We start from the raw sequence: 15,421 nt of genomic DNA, 5'->3' as shown, positions 1-15,421 counted from the left end.
ATATCTATTAGGCATTTACGTGATAGGCACTAAGGATTCAAATACAAAAAAATAAAACAATCTCAATGCACTTACATTCCTTCTGATCTTTTTTATTGAGGGAGAAGATGGCAAGAGAACCAAGGACCTTATTCCTAAACCTTTCTCTCTCTTGCCTCCACTCCCCATTTGGGAAAAGAAAAGGGAAAAAAAAAAACATTTTAACAAATATTCATAGTGAAACAAAATAATTTTCCACATTGACTATGTGAAAAGATATGTTTCATTTTGCATCTTAAGGCTGTCACTTCTGTGTGAGGGAATAAGTACCCTGTTTCATCATTGGTACTCTGGAATTGTAATCAGTCATGTCATAGATTGCTATTTCATTGATCAATTTTTGTTTTTCCTTTCAGAAATGTTATTAGTGTGTAAATTGTGATTCTTCACCTTATTAGTTCTTACAAGATTCCTGAGGCACCTTTCCTTTCACCATTTTTTATGGCACAGTAATTTCCAACTATATTCACATACCATATTTTGTTAATCTGTTCTTCAATTAATGTCCAGTACCTTAGTTTCCACTTCCTTGTCATTACAAAAAAGAGCTGCTATAAATGTTTTCATATATTGGTCATTTCCATTTTTCTTTAATTTTTTTTTGTAGGGAAGCATGTATTTTTAGTATTCATGTATATGTACATATTTGTATAATATGGTTATCTTTGAATGCATCTTTACTTAGCCCCTAGCTTATAAGGACCATGAAGGCAAGGTCTCTCCTATCTATATTTGTAATACAGTGTCTAGACAGCACTCTGCTTGTAATAGGTATTCAATACAATGTTTGTGTGAGTAAGTGAATTTTGTCATGTGTAATTGCAAAATTGGATCTTCTTAAAGTCCTCCTCATACCTTCTTTGGATATAGAGATGATCCTGGGCTCTCAAAGCTTCTGCCATTGGAGCTCAAATTTTTGCAGGTTCTATCATTCTTATTCATATGAATAGAAAATTTAACACTTTCTTAAAATAATTGTTTTTGTCTGTCTCACACAATCCAATTAAATTTATTTCTGTATAGACAAGTAGATGGGTGGGCTACTATATTAGCCAAATTACCATGTATTATCACTCTATGTGTACTGCTATACTATAAGCCCTATAAAGACAAAGACTGTATTTTAATCTCAGCCAATTGTTAGTCCACAAACATTTGTTAAGTATTTACTTTGTGTTAAGCACTGTGTTAAATGCTATGAAGTAATACACATTGAAATAGAAAGAAAAATTGTTCCTACCCCCACAGAGCTTATATCCTAACAGAAGAAGACAACCATAAAAGAAACTGAAGAAGTAGGATTGGGGCGTGGACAGAGGAAATGGGGAGTGGGGGAAAAAAAGCTATGCAAAGAGTAGTGGAAAATGTTAGAAAAAGTTCATTGTGTAACCTGAAAAGGAAGGGAGACAAGTTGGTCTGACTCTTCTCCTTAATGAATAGCTCCATCGAGAGGCTACAATGGGTACTTAGAGTGGGCTCCAAGGTGGAGAGCTGGAGCAAGTAGAAGAAACCCAGAGAACAACCTGGAGAAAAAGGAGAACTATTCTAAACTCTGTATCTTCCCTGGTGCCTAACATAGTAGGTTACACATAGCATATGCTTGAGTGAGGGAATGAATAAATGTTGACATTTAAGATTATAAAACTTCATGTTCTTTGTTCATAAGTAGAAAATACAATGTTTTCTTGATGTAATTTTCATTGTTCCTCCTACTCATTTTAACTAAACTTGTCTCTGTGCCCTTGGAATTTCCTGTTACTCATTACAGGACCCTTAAGATATGTTTAGTGACAAGTGGGATAAACCTGAAACAAATGTCTTAAGCATACTGGTTTGTTTTTTGATCCAGGATTATATGTATTTATGTATATCATATAGACCTATCTATATCTGATTCTTATCACCAATTACTGCTGCTGTTGCTTTTGTAATAAGCAACTGTGGCCACAAAGGTTGGATGCTTCTTGAATTTACGTATTTTCATATTTTGTGTGTAATATTCCATGGTTCTCTTATTTAGGAAGACATTTTTCCAAAATTCCTATAAATCCCACACATTTATACAGAGCAGGATTTTTTCTGAAGGCACATAAGTAGATAATTAGATGAGATACAATTGCTTCCTTTTTCTTTCTTTCTTAAATTGAATATGATAACATCTATATCTAGCTGACATGTAGTCAAAGAATGGTTAGAAAATAACTGGCCTAACTTCCAAGGCCAGGAAACAGAGACCTAGAAATTGAATTGTGACCAAATTCACACTGAGTTAGTGATATTTAAATGTAAACATACAATCTTACTTTTTTTTTTTTTATTTTAGGCTATATGTGATAAAGCATTTTTTCCCGAAATAAGTTAAAAATCGTTGTAGTGTCAAAGGACATTTTACTTCTTTCATTGATTCCTATACTGATGTCCATATATATTTAGGAAAATGAGACCCTTATATCTTTTTTAAAAATTATTCACATTTTCTATTTTTACATACTTTATTTCCCAATGCTATCCCTTCCACCTCCCTTAAGCAGAGAACTGTCCCTGAAGCAAAAAAGAAAAGTATAAAAAAGTTCAAGAAAGCTAATTGATGCATAGTCTTAAAAAGAATGAAACAAATGATACTTGTGTCCAAGCTATCCTCTGTAATATTGCTGGCAAATATGCCTTGATTTTAGGATGGACTCTGAGAGTAATTAAAAATTGAAGAGAAGCAGAGGTCATTGTCACTAATTTCCCAGAGGGTGACAATAGATGCTCAACATAAACATATGTGCATTCTGGCTTTGCTTTGATAAGGCTTCTGTCTCTAACTCTATAGCTATATAGAGATTAACTGATTGCAAAGACATGTCTTGGAAAGGAATGATTTATTAGTTGCACTTACAATCAAACCTGTAAGATATTTGTTCATTTGACTTTGGTTTTATTGGTTAATGGGGCAATACAATTCTACCCCCTTGTGATCTAAGGAAGAAAAAAAGAAGTCTGAATAAGGAGATTCTTTACTAACTACTTACAACTACTAACTAACTAATTTATGAACAGCTTACTAAGCTGTTTGCCATCTCCTCAAATAGCTGCCTGTGGGGAAAAAAGACAAGCCATCAGAGACCAGTGATGAAAAAAATGACTTGTTTTGTTAAGGACGAGGTTGGTCCTAGGAAATAGTTTAAGAGTTTAAATGATTTCTAAATATTCTTTCATCAATAATACATTTTTTTGTCTTGCCTCATGAAATAATTTACTTTTTCTTTCCCTTATGTTAAACATGTGATTAATTTATTCATTGTCTTTCCTTGTTGACTGCTTATGACTGTTTCTATGTCCTAGCAGAGAAAGATTAACTGAAATAATATTTATAAGGCATTTAGTATGGTACCTGGCATATACTGTTTAAATGGTTATCCTCTTTTCCCTTCTTGGCTATTAAGTGCTTGCTAGAGGGCTTTGACTTTCTTCCCTTTTGATTTATTTGCCAAAACCTTAGGTCTTTTTAAGAAACATCTGATTTTCTGGGACCATGGGGTCTCAACAAGTAAATTCAATGCACTCTACATATATTATGTTTACTAAATGCCTACCACTGTGCTAGGTGCTGGAAATATAAAGACCAAAAATGACATAGTCTATGCCAGCAGAAAGCTTTCAGGCTATCTTGGGAGACATCCTGTACAGACATACATGTACTATATGTATACATCTCTGTGTTCACATGCATATAAACAATTATATATGTATGTATATGTATATCTGCATACAAAAATACATCTGCAAGTATGTATAAATAAATAGAAGATCAATACACTGTAAGCACTAACATTTTAGGAGATTAGGAAAACCTTCATATAGTTGTCAGACTGAGTGAGCGTTGTTAAATGGTGGAGAACTGCTACTACTTGCTAGGCATAGGAGACAGCCAGGTGAGAAATGAAGCATAATATATTCAAGAACAGCACATAGTTCCCAGTTGCTAAAACTAGGAGTATGCATAGTGGAGTAATGAATTAGAAGCCTGATCCATACAGTAAGAACTTGAAAGTCCAAACAAAGGAGTTTATAGTTAATCCTGGAGATAACCTATATGGCCACTTACTGCCTAGAGGAATGACATGGTATTTTAGGAAAGATGTATTGTGTGTGTGGGGGGGGGGGGGTGGCGGAGGTGGGGGGGAGGGAACTTTGGCAAATGTTTAGAAAATGTATTAGAGGGGGGAGAAACTTGAGTCAGAGAGACTACATCGAAGACTGTGGCAGTGCAGGTAAGATGTGTTGAAGACCTAAATTAGGGAGTTGTGAGTCAAGAAAGAAATCAAGTATGAAAGATATTGTGGAGATAAAACTGTAAAGACTTAGCAAATGGTCAGATATATGGGTAGCAGAGAAGGATGAGTATAATATTACACCAAAATTATAAACCTGGGTAATGTAAGTGATGGTGCCTTTGAAAGAGAAATTAGGAATAGGGGAGAATAAATAAAAAATAATAAAAAAAGAAAAAAGAATAATTTCTTTTTTGGACATGTTAAATTTGTGATAGGACATTTAATATTTATGTGGAATTTAGGAAAGAAATGAGAGCAACATAAGTAGATTTGGATTGGGGGTGGAGTCTGTGTTGGGGGTAATCTGCATAGATGATAGCTGAAAATATGAAAGCTGATGAGATAAATGAATCAGACAGAGAAAGAGGAAGGAGATGAGGGCCCAGATCAGATTTTTGGTGTATACCTAGGACATGATTCCATAAGATCAGTTAGAAAAGTAGGAAGAAAACTGAAAGAACAATATCATAAGTCTCTAAGAAGAACAGGATCAAATATTGGAAAAGTTAAGAAGAATGAAAACTGGGAAGAGGCAACTGATTTAGCAATAATAAAAAGAACATTGATGACTTTGGAAAGAGCAGTTTGAACCAAATGATAGAACTTGATTATAAGAAATTGAGAAGTGAAATGGAAGTATATAAAAGTGGAAACAATAGAGGCAGCTTTTTCTATGAGGTTGACTATAAAAGGGAGAAAAAAACAGACATCCATATCATAAGTGGATAGGGCAGTCAAGTGAGGGCCTTTTTTATAAGGATGAGGAAGATCTAGACATGTTTGTATATAACAAAAAAGAAGAAGAAGAAGAAGAAGAACCAATAAAGACTGATCAGAAATTAGGAAGGATGATCAAAGGGGCAAGCTCCAGAAAGAGAAAGTAAAGAATGGGAATCAAGGACACAAACAGCAGTTGGGGAGTATGATATTAAGAAGATTTAAAGATCAGAGTTTGGGAGAAAAGGCAGCTTGTGATAGATGGCCTCAGTTTTATCTGTCTTGCCATTGTCAATGTTTTTCTGGTGATACCCTTGAAAAGAAAAGGAAAGATTGACTTGCCTACATTTCCCTTAAGAATAGAGGTCTGGATTCTATCAGCCATGTATGTCCGTCTTCCAAATGTTTTGACTATTCTTTTTAAAGGCTTAATTATTTCCGCTTTCTGAATTCCATATCTTTTCCTTTCTTAGGCTTCAGATGACGAGTCTTACATCAGTGATGTGAGTGATAATATATCTGAGGACAATACCAGTGTGGCAGACAATATTTCCCGTCAAAGTATGTAGTGTTGTGGACTTCAGATTTCTATAAGCTACACACTTGCCTTTGCTACTAAAATGACTTTTACAACTGTATAAATGTTGTTGTTCTTAATTATCTTTTTAGAACTGATTCCTCATTGACTTCTAATTTTTATATTCTGTTTATGTAGCTGGTCCAAACAGTAAACTGCTTATTACTGAACCACAGAATTTTAAATTTGGAAGACAACTCAGTAGCCCTAGAAAAGAATCTTTACCACAACTTACCTGATAAAGAGTCCATATTACTTCTTCCTGTGGATCTCCATTAAGATAAAACCTAACCTTTGGATAGCTTTAATTGTTAAAAAGTTTCCTTCAAGGTTAAATTTGTGTTTTTGAAACTACTTTACTCCTGGTCTTGCCATCACTGGGATCAGATTGCAAGCCAATTTAATCCTTCTTTAATATGATTGCTCTTCAGATTTTCATAAAGTTACTTAGAATACTTTTATTGTAAAAAGTATTCAATGGGGGCAGCCAGGTGGCGCAGTGGTTAGAGCATCAGCCCTGAATTCAGGAGCTCCTGAGTTCAAAACTGACCTCAGACACTTAACACCTCCTGGCTGTGTGACCCTGGGCAAGTCAATTAACCCCAATTGCCTGAGCAGCAAAAAAAAAAAGAAAAAAAAAAAAAACAAACAAACAAAAAAAAGTATTCAATGACTAAATATGGCATAGTTCTGGCTCTTTATTCTACACACTTATTTGCTTCTTGAAAGTATGCTTTAATGTTATTTGCATATATTTAGCACCTGGTAATAAATTACATTCCCATGATTGTTTGTGCATTAATGAATAGCCATGTGTTGATATAATGCAGTTTACTTAAATGTATTTAAGAAAGTACATGATAATGAAGGCTTAATAAATATGGCCTATGCGTAATTTGTTTTTTTAAACATGACTTGTCTGGCCTGTCTTTGAAAAAAGAATAAGAACAATATCTCCCAGTTTGTAATTCTTGGTTCTCTTTCTCTTCCAGTCCTAAATGGAGAGCTTACAGGAGGTGCATTTCGAAATGGACGTCGAACTTGCCTCCCAGCTCCCTGTCCTGATACTAGCAACATTAATCTGTGGAATATTTTAAGAAATAACATTGGTAAAGATCTATCTAAAGTCTCTATGCCTGTGGAATTAAATGAGCCCCTCAACACTCTGCAGCATCTCTGTGAGGAAATTGAATACAGTGAGCTCTTGGACAAGGCTTCAGAAACTGATGATCCATATGAGCGCATGGTAATGTTGGATGCCACAAGGCAGTACCTCTCACAAAAGAAACAAAAAACAAAAACCTAACTTCAGAATAGAGCTCAACTAGACCAAAATACTTAGTCTTTTTTTCTTCCATATATAACACATAATTTAATGAATTAACAGATAGTCATTTTAATAATTTTATAAAATTTGCATAAACTGTGTATCACATCTTAAGGCACAGTAAATATATGGCATACAAAGTTAGAACAAGGACCTGTCTGATCATGATTAGAGTAGTACGAAAAGACAGTTCTGGGCATAGTTATAGTATAAAATTATTTAAGGGATGGGGAAACTGAGAAGGAATATATGAAATGCAGAAATGACTAGAAGGAAACATTTAAGTAGGTTAGGTGGTATTTTAGAAGAAATAACTACCCTACAAAGAGAACTTCAATAGAAAATGTATTTTTGAAAGGAATGAATTATTAAACATAAAGTTAATGCTTTTTTGTAAATTATTTTTCCTATGACTGGAGCTTTTTAGAGGTTTATAAATTATAAAATGGTAAAAGGGAAAAAAGGATTTAGATCAGAATACTTAATCTTGTTGGCTGTGTTTGTTTTTTAAAATCATCATTCATTTAGGTGATGCAATGGAAGAGAGTATGGTATGTGGAGTTGGGAAGACCTGAATAGAAAATGCTTGAGTAGTTTGCTAGTTTTGTTATTTACCCTTTCTCAGCTTCATTTCCTTCTCTGTAAAATGGGGATAATAACAACACCTACCTCACAGAATTGCTGTGAGGATTAATTTAGATAATTTGTAAACTTTAATGTACAAGATAAATACTGACTTGTGATCATCAAAATAATCATCAATATTGTGATTATTAGTAGTATAAGTCTGCTTCTCTTTAGATGTAGACGAAGTCCTATGATTTCTAGATCATGGACTTCTAGTAAAAGGAGGCCAAATGCCCCTAAGGGCTTCTCTAATTCCTGAGTAAATTAAGGTCATCTCCTTTTGAAAAGGAATTCACTCTGTCTCTTTCTCCCGAAAAAAGCTATTGGCCCATACCTCAAGGACTTCAGGCCTTTGGCTAAGTAAGCAATTCATTTCGTCCTTGGCCTGGACTTCAGTCCTGTCTATCGATGAAAACAATTCCTTCATCTATTTAAGATTCCCAGCCAAATTCCCTTCTCACCTGGGCATATGCTGTGTTCAAGGGGCCTTGGTCATTCAGTTCTGAGGCACTTTTCAAAATGTCCCAGGCATTTTCTTGTCTTGGCTAAAGTTTTAGGCTTTTTTTTCCTTTTAAAGATTTATTTTAAAATTTTATTTATTTCTTATATAAGAAGACTCTATAAACAGATAACAGGAAAACAAAATAAAATGAGATATTTTGCATGACATTTAGAGATGAGGACTGTACATCTCCTACATTATTATTCTTTCTCAACTGTTTTAACAGGTTCTCATTGCTGCATTTGCAGTTTCAGGATACTGTTCTACCTACTTCAGAGCAGGAAGTAAGCCATTCAACCCTGTGCTTGGTGAGACGTATGAGTGCATTCGAGAAGACAAGGGATTCCGTTTTTTCTCAGAGCAGGTAAATCTACTTCTATCCAAATTCTTTTCTGAATAAGTAGATAAATCTATCATGGAATTGAAGTCTTTTAACCAGAAATTCACTGTAATGAAGGAAAAAATTCTCCTAAATTAAAGTACATTTAAATGTTGCTTATAAAATATTAAATGTTGCTAGAACTATTGTGTGCAAATCTCCATTAATTCAGAGAGGCATTTTATGATTGTTTCATTAAAATATAGCTGAGCTGAATATCTCTTATCCCATTGGGGAAAATGTCATTTAAAAAGAATGTTCATATTACATATAATGCAGCAAAGAGGGCATTTTTGTCTTGATTTCTAGACACTCTGTTTTTCTTTTTCTTTTTTTTTAACCAGGTTAGCCACCATCCACCCATTTCTGCCTGTCATTGTGAATCAAAGAATTTTGTGTTTTGGCAAGGTTCGTACTTTTTTTTTTTAATAACTTAAAGGTCACATTGATGAGCAATTGAAAAAGTTTCTCATCTCCAAATGTACTCTGTAGAATTCCAACTTATGATCTCAGAGGATGTTACTAATTGTTGTTGAGTTCAGTTTTAAATAATTGAATTTTCAACTTTAAATTGGGAAAAAATGCAGGCTAGCAGGAAGCTGTACAAGTTGAGGCATTACTATTGATTCTTTGACTTATATCCCTAGGGCTCACATCCTTAAAAGGAGGACCATTCAATCCACTGCTTTTCTCTTATTTTTTGAGAATACTAAAAATTAATGATAAAATGTTCATAAAGTTTTTGTAATCTTAAAGGAAAAGACAACATCCTTTCTAAATACTGTTTTACTTGTCTGCATAAACATTATGATTCTATTATTTAGCATTTGTAAGGACAATTTAAATTTATCTGTGAAGTCACTTTCATCAAACAGCAAACAAATATTCTTTAATTACCTACTTTTTAAAGTGCTCAAGAGAACATAAAAAGTCCAAATAAAAGATGTATAATCCCTGCCTTCAGGGTATCTACAATGGAGTTGAAATGTATCAAACATACCTAGACAACTGTAATATAAAATAATATGTTACAAATTGAAGAGAAGGAAGGACATAAGCATTTATCTATTGCCTACATGTGCCAGGCACTGGGCTAACCCCGGGCTAACCCCTTTATATACTGTATCTCATTTTATCCTCATAACAATCCTGAGAGCTGCTGCTATTATTCTATCCATTTTTACAGTTGAGGACACTGAAGTAGACAAAAGATTTAAGTGAGTTGTTCACAGTTACATGGCTAGTAAGTATTTGAGGTCAGGTTTGAACTTGGTGTTCTTCCTGACATCAGGCTCTGTATTCTATCCACTGTACCACCTGGTTGCCTAGAAAGCTAGAAATAAAGTGTCAAAACTTTGAGATCACTGATTAATTTGAATTAATCTAGATCTAGTTAACAAATTTCAACCAGAACTATAACATCTATAGAAATTCCTGTGAAGACAATATATAAATTAGGCCAGTACCTGTGAATAGAGCCATTTGCATAATATGTAATTTACAATATCCTCAAGGATATTCCTTTGCTCATTTAAACTACCCAAATCTGAAGCATTTTCAAACACACAGATTTTAGTGCAGAAAAAATAAAATCTTACTTCAAAATAAACTTTCAACAAAGAAAATAAAGCAGTGAATCCTGTATGAAAGAGAATGAAATATACTTGTCTTCCTCTTAAATCAGTGGGATGCCTGAAAAGCTGTGTTACTTAAAACTTTGTTTGGAAGGGGGTTGTTATAAGGGATGGTTCAGTGGAGGGGAGCTCTGGAGAAGGAGAGCCATGTATATCTATAGGTAAAAATAGAAAAAGAGGTGCAGGAGGAAAAAAAAAAGACAAACACTATGTATGTGTTTTATTAAAATGACTGTGATAATAGAAGTACAGGGCATCAACAAAATATTTTTCAAAGAGAGTATTTGCCATTCAACAAAGATCCTGAAGTTCTGTGATTAAAAACCTAATGTCTCATTATTTTACCTGAATAGAAGAGAGAAATAATTACCAAAAGAGTATAAACCATTTCCTAAGAGCAAAGAGAATCATCATCCAGATATAAGACTGGTCTTATATCACTTAATTTGTTAAGATATATCTGATTCCATTTCTTCATTGTAATCTCAGATTTTATGTTCTCACCTTCAGCAATATATTTCATAAATATGAATGATAATATATGGCAGTACAATATTATGAACTTTTTCACAATACAACTAATATATGGCATATTCATTCTTTCCATCTTATAGTTATCATATATGCCACTGCCTACTTCAAAGCATTTGAAATTTTCTTTAAAGTGTTCATAATCTGTAGTTTTATTTCATTTTTTTAATTGGGAAGAAATATGAAACATCCATTGTAGAGAGATGTCATTTATATTTTTTAGAGTCATATCTGATCTCTTTATGCTCAAGTAATCTTTAGGAGACGTGTTGCCTTAATCTCTGATGTCTTTTGACTTATCAGAAGTAACTTTTTCATTGTTTTCTAACTTGATATCTACTTTTGCGGAATCTCCATTACATATTTAACCACATAGAACAGCTAGAGAATCAGTTCTTGAAATAGGAGTGTATTTTTCTTTATCTCCCACCTTTTCTTTCAGATATAAGATGGAAAAACAAGTTCTGGGGGAAATCCATGGAAATCCTACCTGTGGGAACATTAAATGTGACACTTCCAAAGTAGGTTGCCCTTTTTCTTTTTACTCACTTCCCCTCTGATTTTGTTTAAAAAAAAAAAAAAGGTACTTTTAAATACTATTGGAATTGAAGAGACCTTTCTTTTAATGTGGAACTTCTATTGATATGATTGTGGTATAACAGACAGTATGGTATAGTGGAATGGGGAGTTGGTCTTGGAGCCAGTAAATCTATCAAATCAATGAGCATGTATTAAGTGCCTGCTATGTGCCAGGTACTGTGCTGAGTCCTAAAGACACAAGGAAAGGCAAAAGACAGTCTCTGTTCACAAAGAAATGGAAATCTAATGGAAGTCTAGTGGAAGAGACAACATATACATGACTTTGTACAAACAAGATCTAGTTAGAATAAACTGAAGATATTCTTAGAGGGAAGGCCCTAAGATTGAGAAGGACTGGGTAAGTCTTCTTGCAGAAAGCAAGATTTTAGTTGAGATTTAAAGGAAGACAGGGAAGTCAGGAATTGGAGAAGAAAGAGAAAAGCATTCCAGATATGAGTAACAGTTGGCCAGTGAAAATGCCCAGAATAGAGAGGTTTGTTGTGTTCAAAGCACAGCAAGCATTACAGTGTCTCTGGATTATAGAGTATGTAGAAATAAGTAAGATGACTGGAAAATGGTCAAGGGCCAGATTATAAAGAAAGATAGAAATTTACATTCAGACTATATGGAACTGGGCAAATCACTTAATTTCTTACTGTTCCAGATAGATCTGCAAAATTCTTAAGTCACAGAGGAGGTACCAACCTCCTCTGGTAGAAGGACTTTCCTCATCTGGGAATTTCATATACAAATAAAAATCATAGATCTAGGTCCTATCAGATTTGCAATTTTGATTGCATATGCATGCAAGTTATATGCATACATACAAATTGTGTAACCATAGATAATGGTTATTATTCTCTTAACCTTTAAATTATTCAAACTATAAGTTACAGGTTTATTACCATTGACCATCTGGGAGGGAATTATCTCATGAAGGAGAAAAGTACTTTGCACAATCTTAAAAGGCTATATAAAGTGATGGTGATGATGATAATATAAATTTGTTGATTTTGAAGTGTTAATGTAATTCAAAAAAATTTTATTAAGTGCTAATCATACCCAAGGTGCTATGGATGCAAAGACACAAATTATAACACTGCCTTATTTCAAAGAACAAGTCAAGTATGTTGTAATGTGGGGAGGTCGGGTCCTTCCATGGATAGCTTGGGGTCAGTGGCAACTCATATTCCTTCCAATCTTCAAATTCTGTGCTTTTGAGATTTCATTAAAGTGAGGGAATTAACATGTTCATGGATAAGCAAATACAATATTATCTAATATAAACAAAATAATTTTGGACACAATGTGGGGCATACAGAAAAGACATGGCATGGAAGGTTGAGTTGGGAAGAGAGAATTTTAGACATGGGAAAAGTCTGAGCAAAGATTCATAGATAAAAGTTTGAAGGTCACTTGCGTGGAACAAACAGTAAATAGGCCTGTTTGCCTGAGAGTGGAGTGAGTAATGTGAAATAATAGGGATAGATAAATAGGAGCCAGATTGTGAAGTGTTTTAAATGCCAAGGAGAATAGTCTATATTTGAATTTAGAGGAAGCCAGTGGAATTCTTTCAGCAGGGAAGTAACAAGATCAGATCTATGCTTCAGAAATATCAGTTAATGAATTATGGGAACTTTGGAGATCCAAGGCCCTAAAAGCATATACCTTAAAACTTTCTGTCCTAAGTACTTTGTGTTGGAAAGTAAAGATGACCACATCCAGATTAACCAACAAGAATTAATTCATGTACTGTGGAGCATTGAAATGCATCTAGTCCAGTCCAGTGTCAATCCTATTTCTCCAGAAATATGTCCTGTCTTGACCCCATTGTCCCTAAATGAACTGGAGATAGTTCCTGAGAACTGTGCCTTATTTTGGAAGTCAGCCTACGGAAACCAAGCTGCTGCCACAGATGTCTGTCAGCACTACCTCTTCTAGTGGCTTTGAATAATTCATTTGTATAGTTTTGTACTTTCTCTCCTCCCCTCCATTATTTCTAGCTTATTCACTGTGTCATACATTTGTATGAGAAACAGAATAGCATAGTAGGCATAGGGCCAGTGTCAAAATCAAAATATACTGGCTTTAAATTTTGTACCTGACACATACTAATTGTGTAACCATGGATAATTTACTTATTCTCTAAATTATTCAAACTATAAATTACAGGTTTATTACCAGTGTCCATCAAGATGGGAATTTCCACATCAATGTAAATGTTTAAATAGAAAACTTATGCACATGTAAATATATGTATATGTATGTCTATATAGCTAACTATATATAGATTCTTGTGCATATGTAAATACATACTCTTATGTACATATGTCTTTGTAGCTAATTTTATACACTGAGATAGAAATACTTTGTATAGACGTAAATACATAAATCAAGAATGTGTGATATAGTATTTGGTTGTGCATAATCTATGCATTGGCATATTGTATGCATTATATTACACCAATTCATTTATTTCAATTTGGAATAGTTGGTTTTTACTAGATTATGTAAATGTATGCAAATTCATGAGTGAGATGAATTCAAAGAGCTATGAAAACATACTTCCCCATATATTTCTTAGGAAAAGCTATAACTTTACATTAGTCACTGAATTTGCAACAGTTTTGTTGAATTATTGGGTAAAATCTGGTAAATTAATTCTTTCCAAATAATCATTCTTATCTCATATATTTATGGATCAGGATCAGAAACTTAGAATCTTTCAGAAAAATCACTGACTACTTAAAACCCTCCAAGGAGGAGATAACAAGAAGAAAACTAAGAAGAGAGGAGTTTTGAAGGAGCTCGGATTTACCTTCAGTGCATAAATAGAGATGCCTGTGTGTTTCACTGGTTTTGTAGTAATACAGTCTCTTTCTAGGTATGGAGATTACTACGTATGGAACAAAGTCACTACCTGCATTCATAACATCCTCAGTGGGAGGAGATGGATAGAGCATTATGGAGAAATCACTATTAGAAACACAAAGAGCAGTATTTGTATCTGTAAACTCACATTTATTAAGGTAAATAATGTGATCAGGGAATATAATATAAAATATGTCCTAAGAAAGAGACAGAACATTGAATATTAAAAACAGAAAGCTTATATATTTTGATTGGGTTTAATTGTTTAAAAATTAGCTTTTACATGTACTTACTTTTCCCTAGAATTCATTTTTAGGTGATCATATTTATGATAACTAAATTTATGAAGTCATTATCAGCTTCTTAAATATTACACTTAAATGTAGTAATAAAATATATGTTAGTTATCAATCTCTTAACTATCAGTTTATCCCAACCATTGTGACCAGCATGGAAAATTGATCAACAGAAATAGACCCTTGGCTTCAGGAAGGTAAGTTATTAAAATGACAACTGTATGAAGTATCCAAACACCCATAAAGGCATTCTTCCCTTCCTTCTGTCTGAATGGGTTGCCACAATTACTATGTATTTCTCTCTGTGTAGACGATATATGCTACCTCAATACAGGGAATATACCTCTCATTTGTTTTAACATTTTAAAATTATTGGGCTATTCCAGTATGGCACATAGTTATTGGCTTAATTTAAGACATGTTTTTTCAGTCCCTTGTCCTCAGCTTTAAATGAGGGTTTTCTTTCATTTTATGTATTTCTCTTTATCTTAAGGTAACTTTCTGAAATAACTACAGATTCTCTTGTTTAGTAGGGAACTCAGACCTAAAGAATAAGACTATGTTTTAAAGTAGGAGTATCAAACTGGCACTTTGCAAATACAGATTCCTTCTATCCAGAAATATTTATTAAACACCTTCTGTGTGCTAAGCCACTTGCAGGGCTCTAGCAATACAAAAACAAATGAAGTAATTAATGCTTTCAAGCAGGAATAAATGAGAAAACACCTTGTAAATGTGAAAATAGCCTTGGACAGGACAGCCGGAGCAACTCAAGGAAATAGGAAACTTCTTCTGCAGACAGCGTCCCTTGAATTGAGTCATAAGGGAAGCTCCTGAGTTGTAGATGGGGAAGAAGAGCATTCCAGTTATGGAGATGACCAGTTCAAAATCCCAGATTGTTAGATTTGAAAGGGACCAATTCTCTCATTTTACAGAGGAGACAACTAAGGCCCAGAAATGCAGATTTGCCTTTAAAATCACATGAAAATTTAGTGACAAAATAATTATCTTGATTCCTAA

General features: G+C 33.8%; 1 protein-coding gene across 5 annotated transcripts in view; it reads left to right on the top strand.

Annotated features, from left to right (window-relative positions):
* Positions 1 to 15,421, top strand: part of OSBPL6 (oxysterol binding protein like 6) — a 250,526-nt gene that overhangs the window by 218,958 nt on the left and 16,147 nt on the right. For all 5 annotated transcript variants that reach the window (XM_051986135.1, XM_051986134.1, XM_051986133.1 and 2 more), the window contains 6 exons: positions 5,552 to 5,639; positions 6,648 to 6,901; positions 8,338 to 8,475; positions 8,835 to 8,898; positions 11,098 to 11,176; positions 14,119 to 14,263. In XM_051986135.1, the coding sequence (XP_051842095.1) occupies positions 5,552 to 5,639; positions 6,648 to 6,901; positions 8,338 to 8,475; positions 8,835 to 8,898; positions 11,098 to 11,176; positions 14,119 to 14,263 (768 nt within the window). The remainder of the gene's footprint in view (positions 1 to 5,551; positions 5,640 to 6,647; positions 6,902 to 8,337; positions 8,476 to 8,834; positions 8,899 to 11,097; positions 11,177 to 14,118; positions 14,264 to 15,421) is intronic.

Source organism: Antechinus flavipes, chromosome 3, assembly GCF_016432865.1.
Source record: "Antechinus flavipes isolate AdamAnt ecotype Samford, QLD, Australia chromosome 3, AdamAnt_v2, whole genome shotgun sequence".
Taxonomy (NCBI): Eukaryota; Metazoa; Chordata; class Mammalia; order Dasyuromorphia; family Dasyuridae; genus Antechinus; species Antechinus flavipes.
Note: the sequence above shows the minus strand (reverse complement) of the source record. Positions and strands in the feature narration are given on the sequence as shown.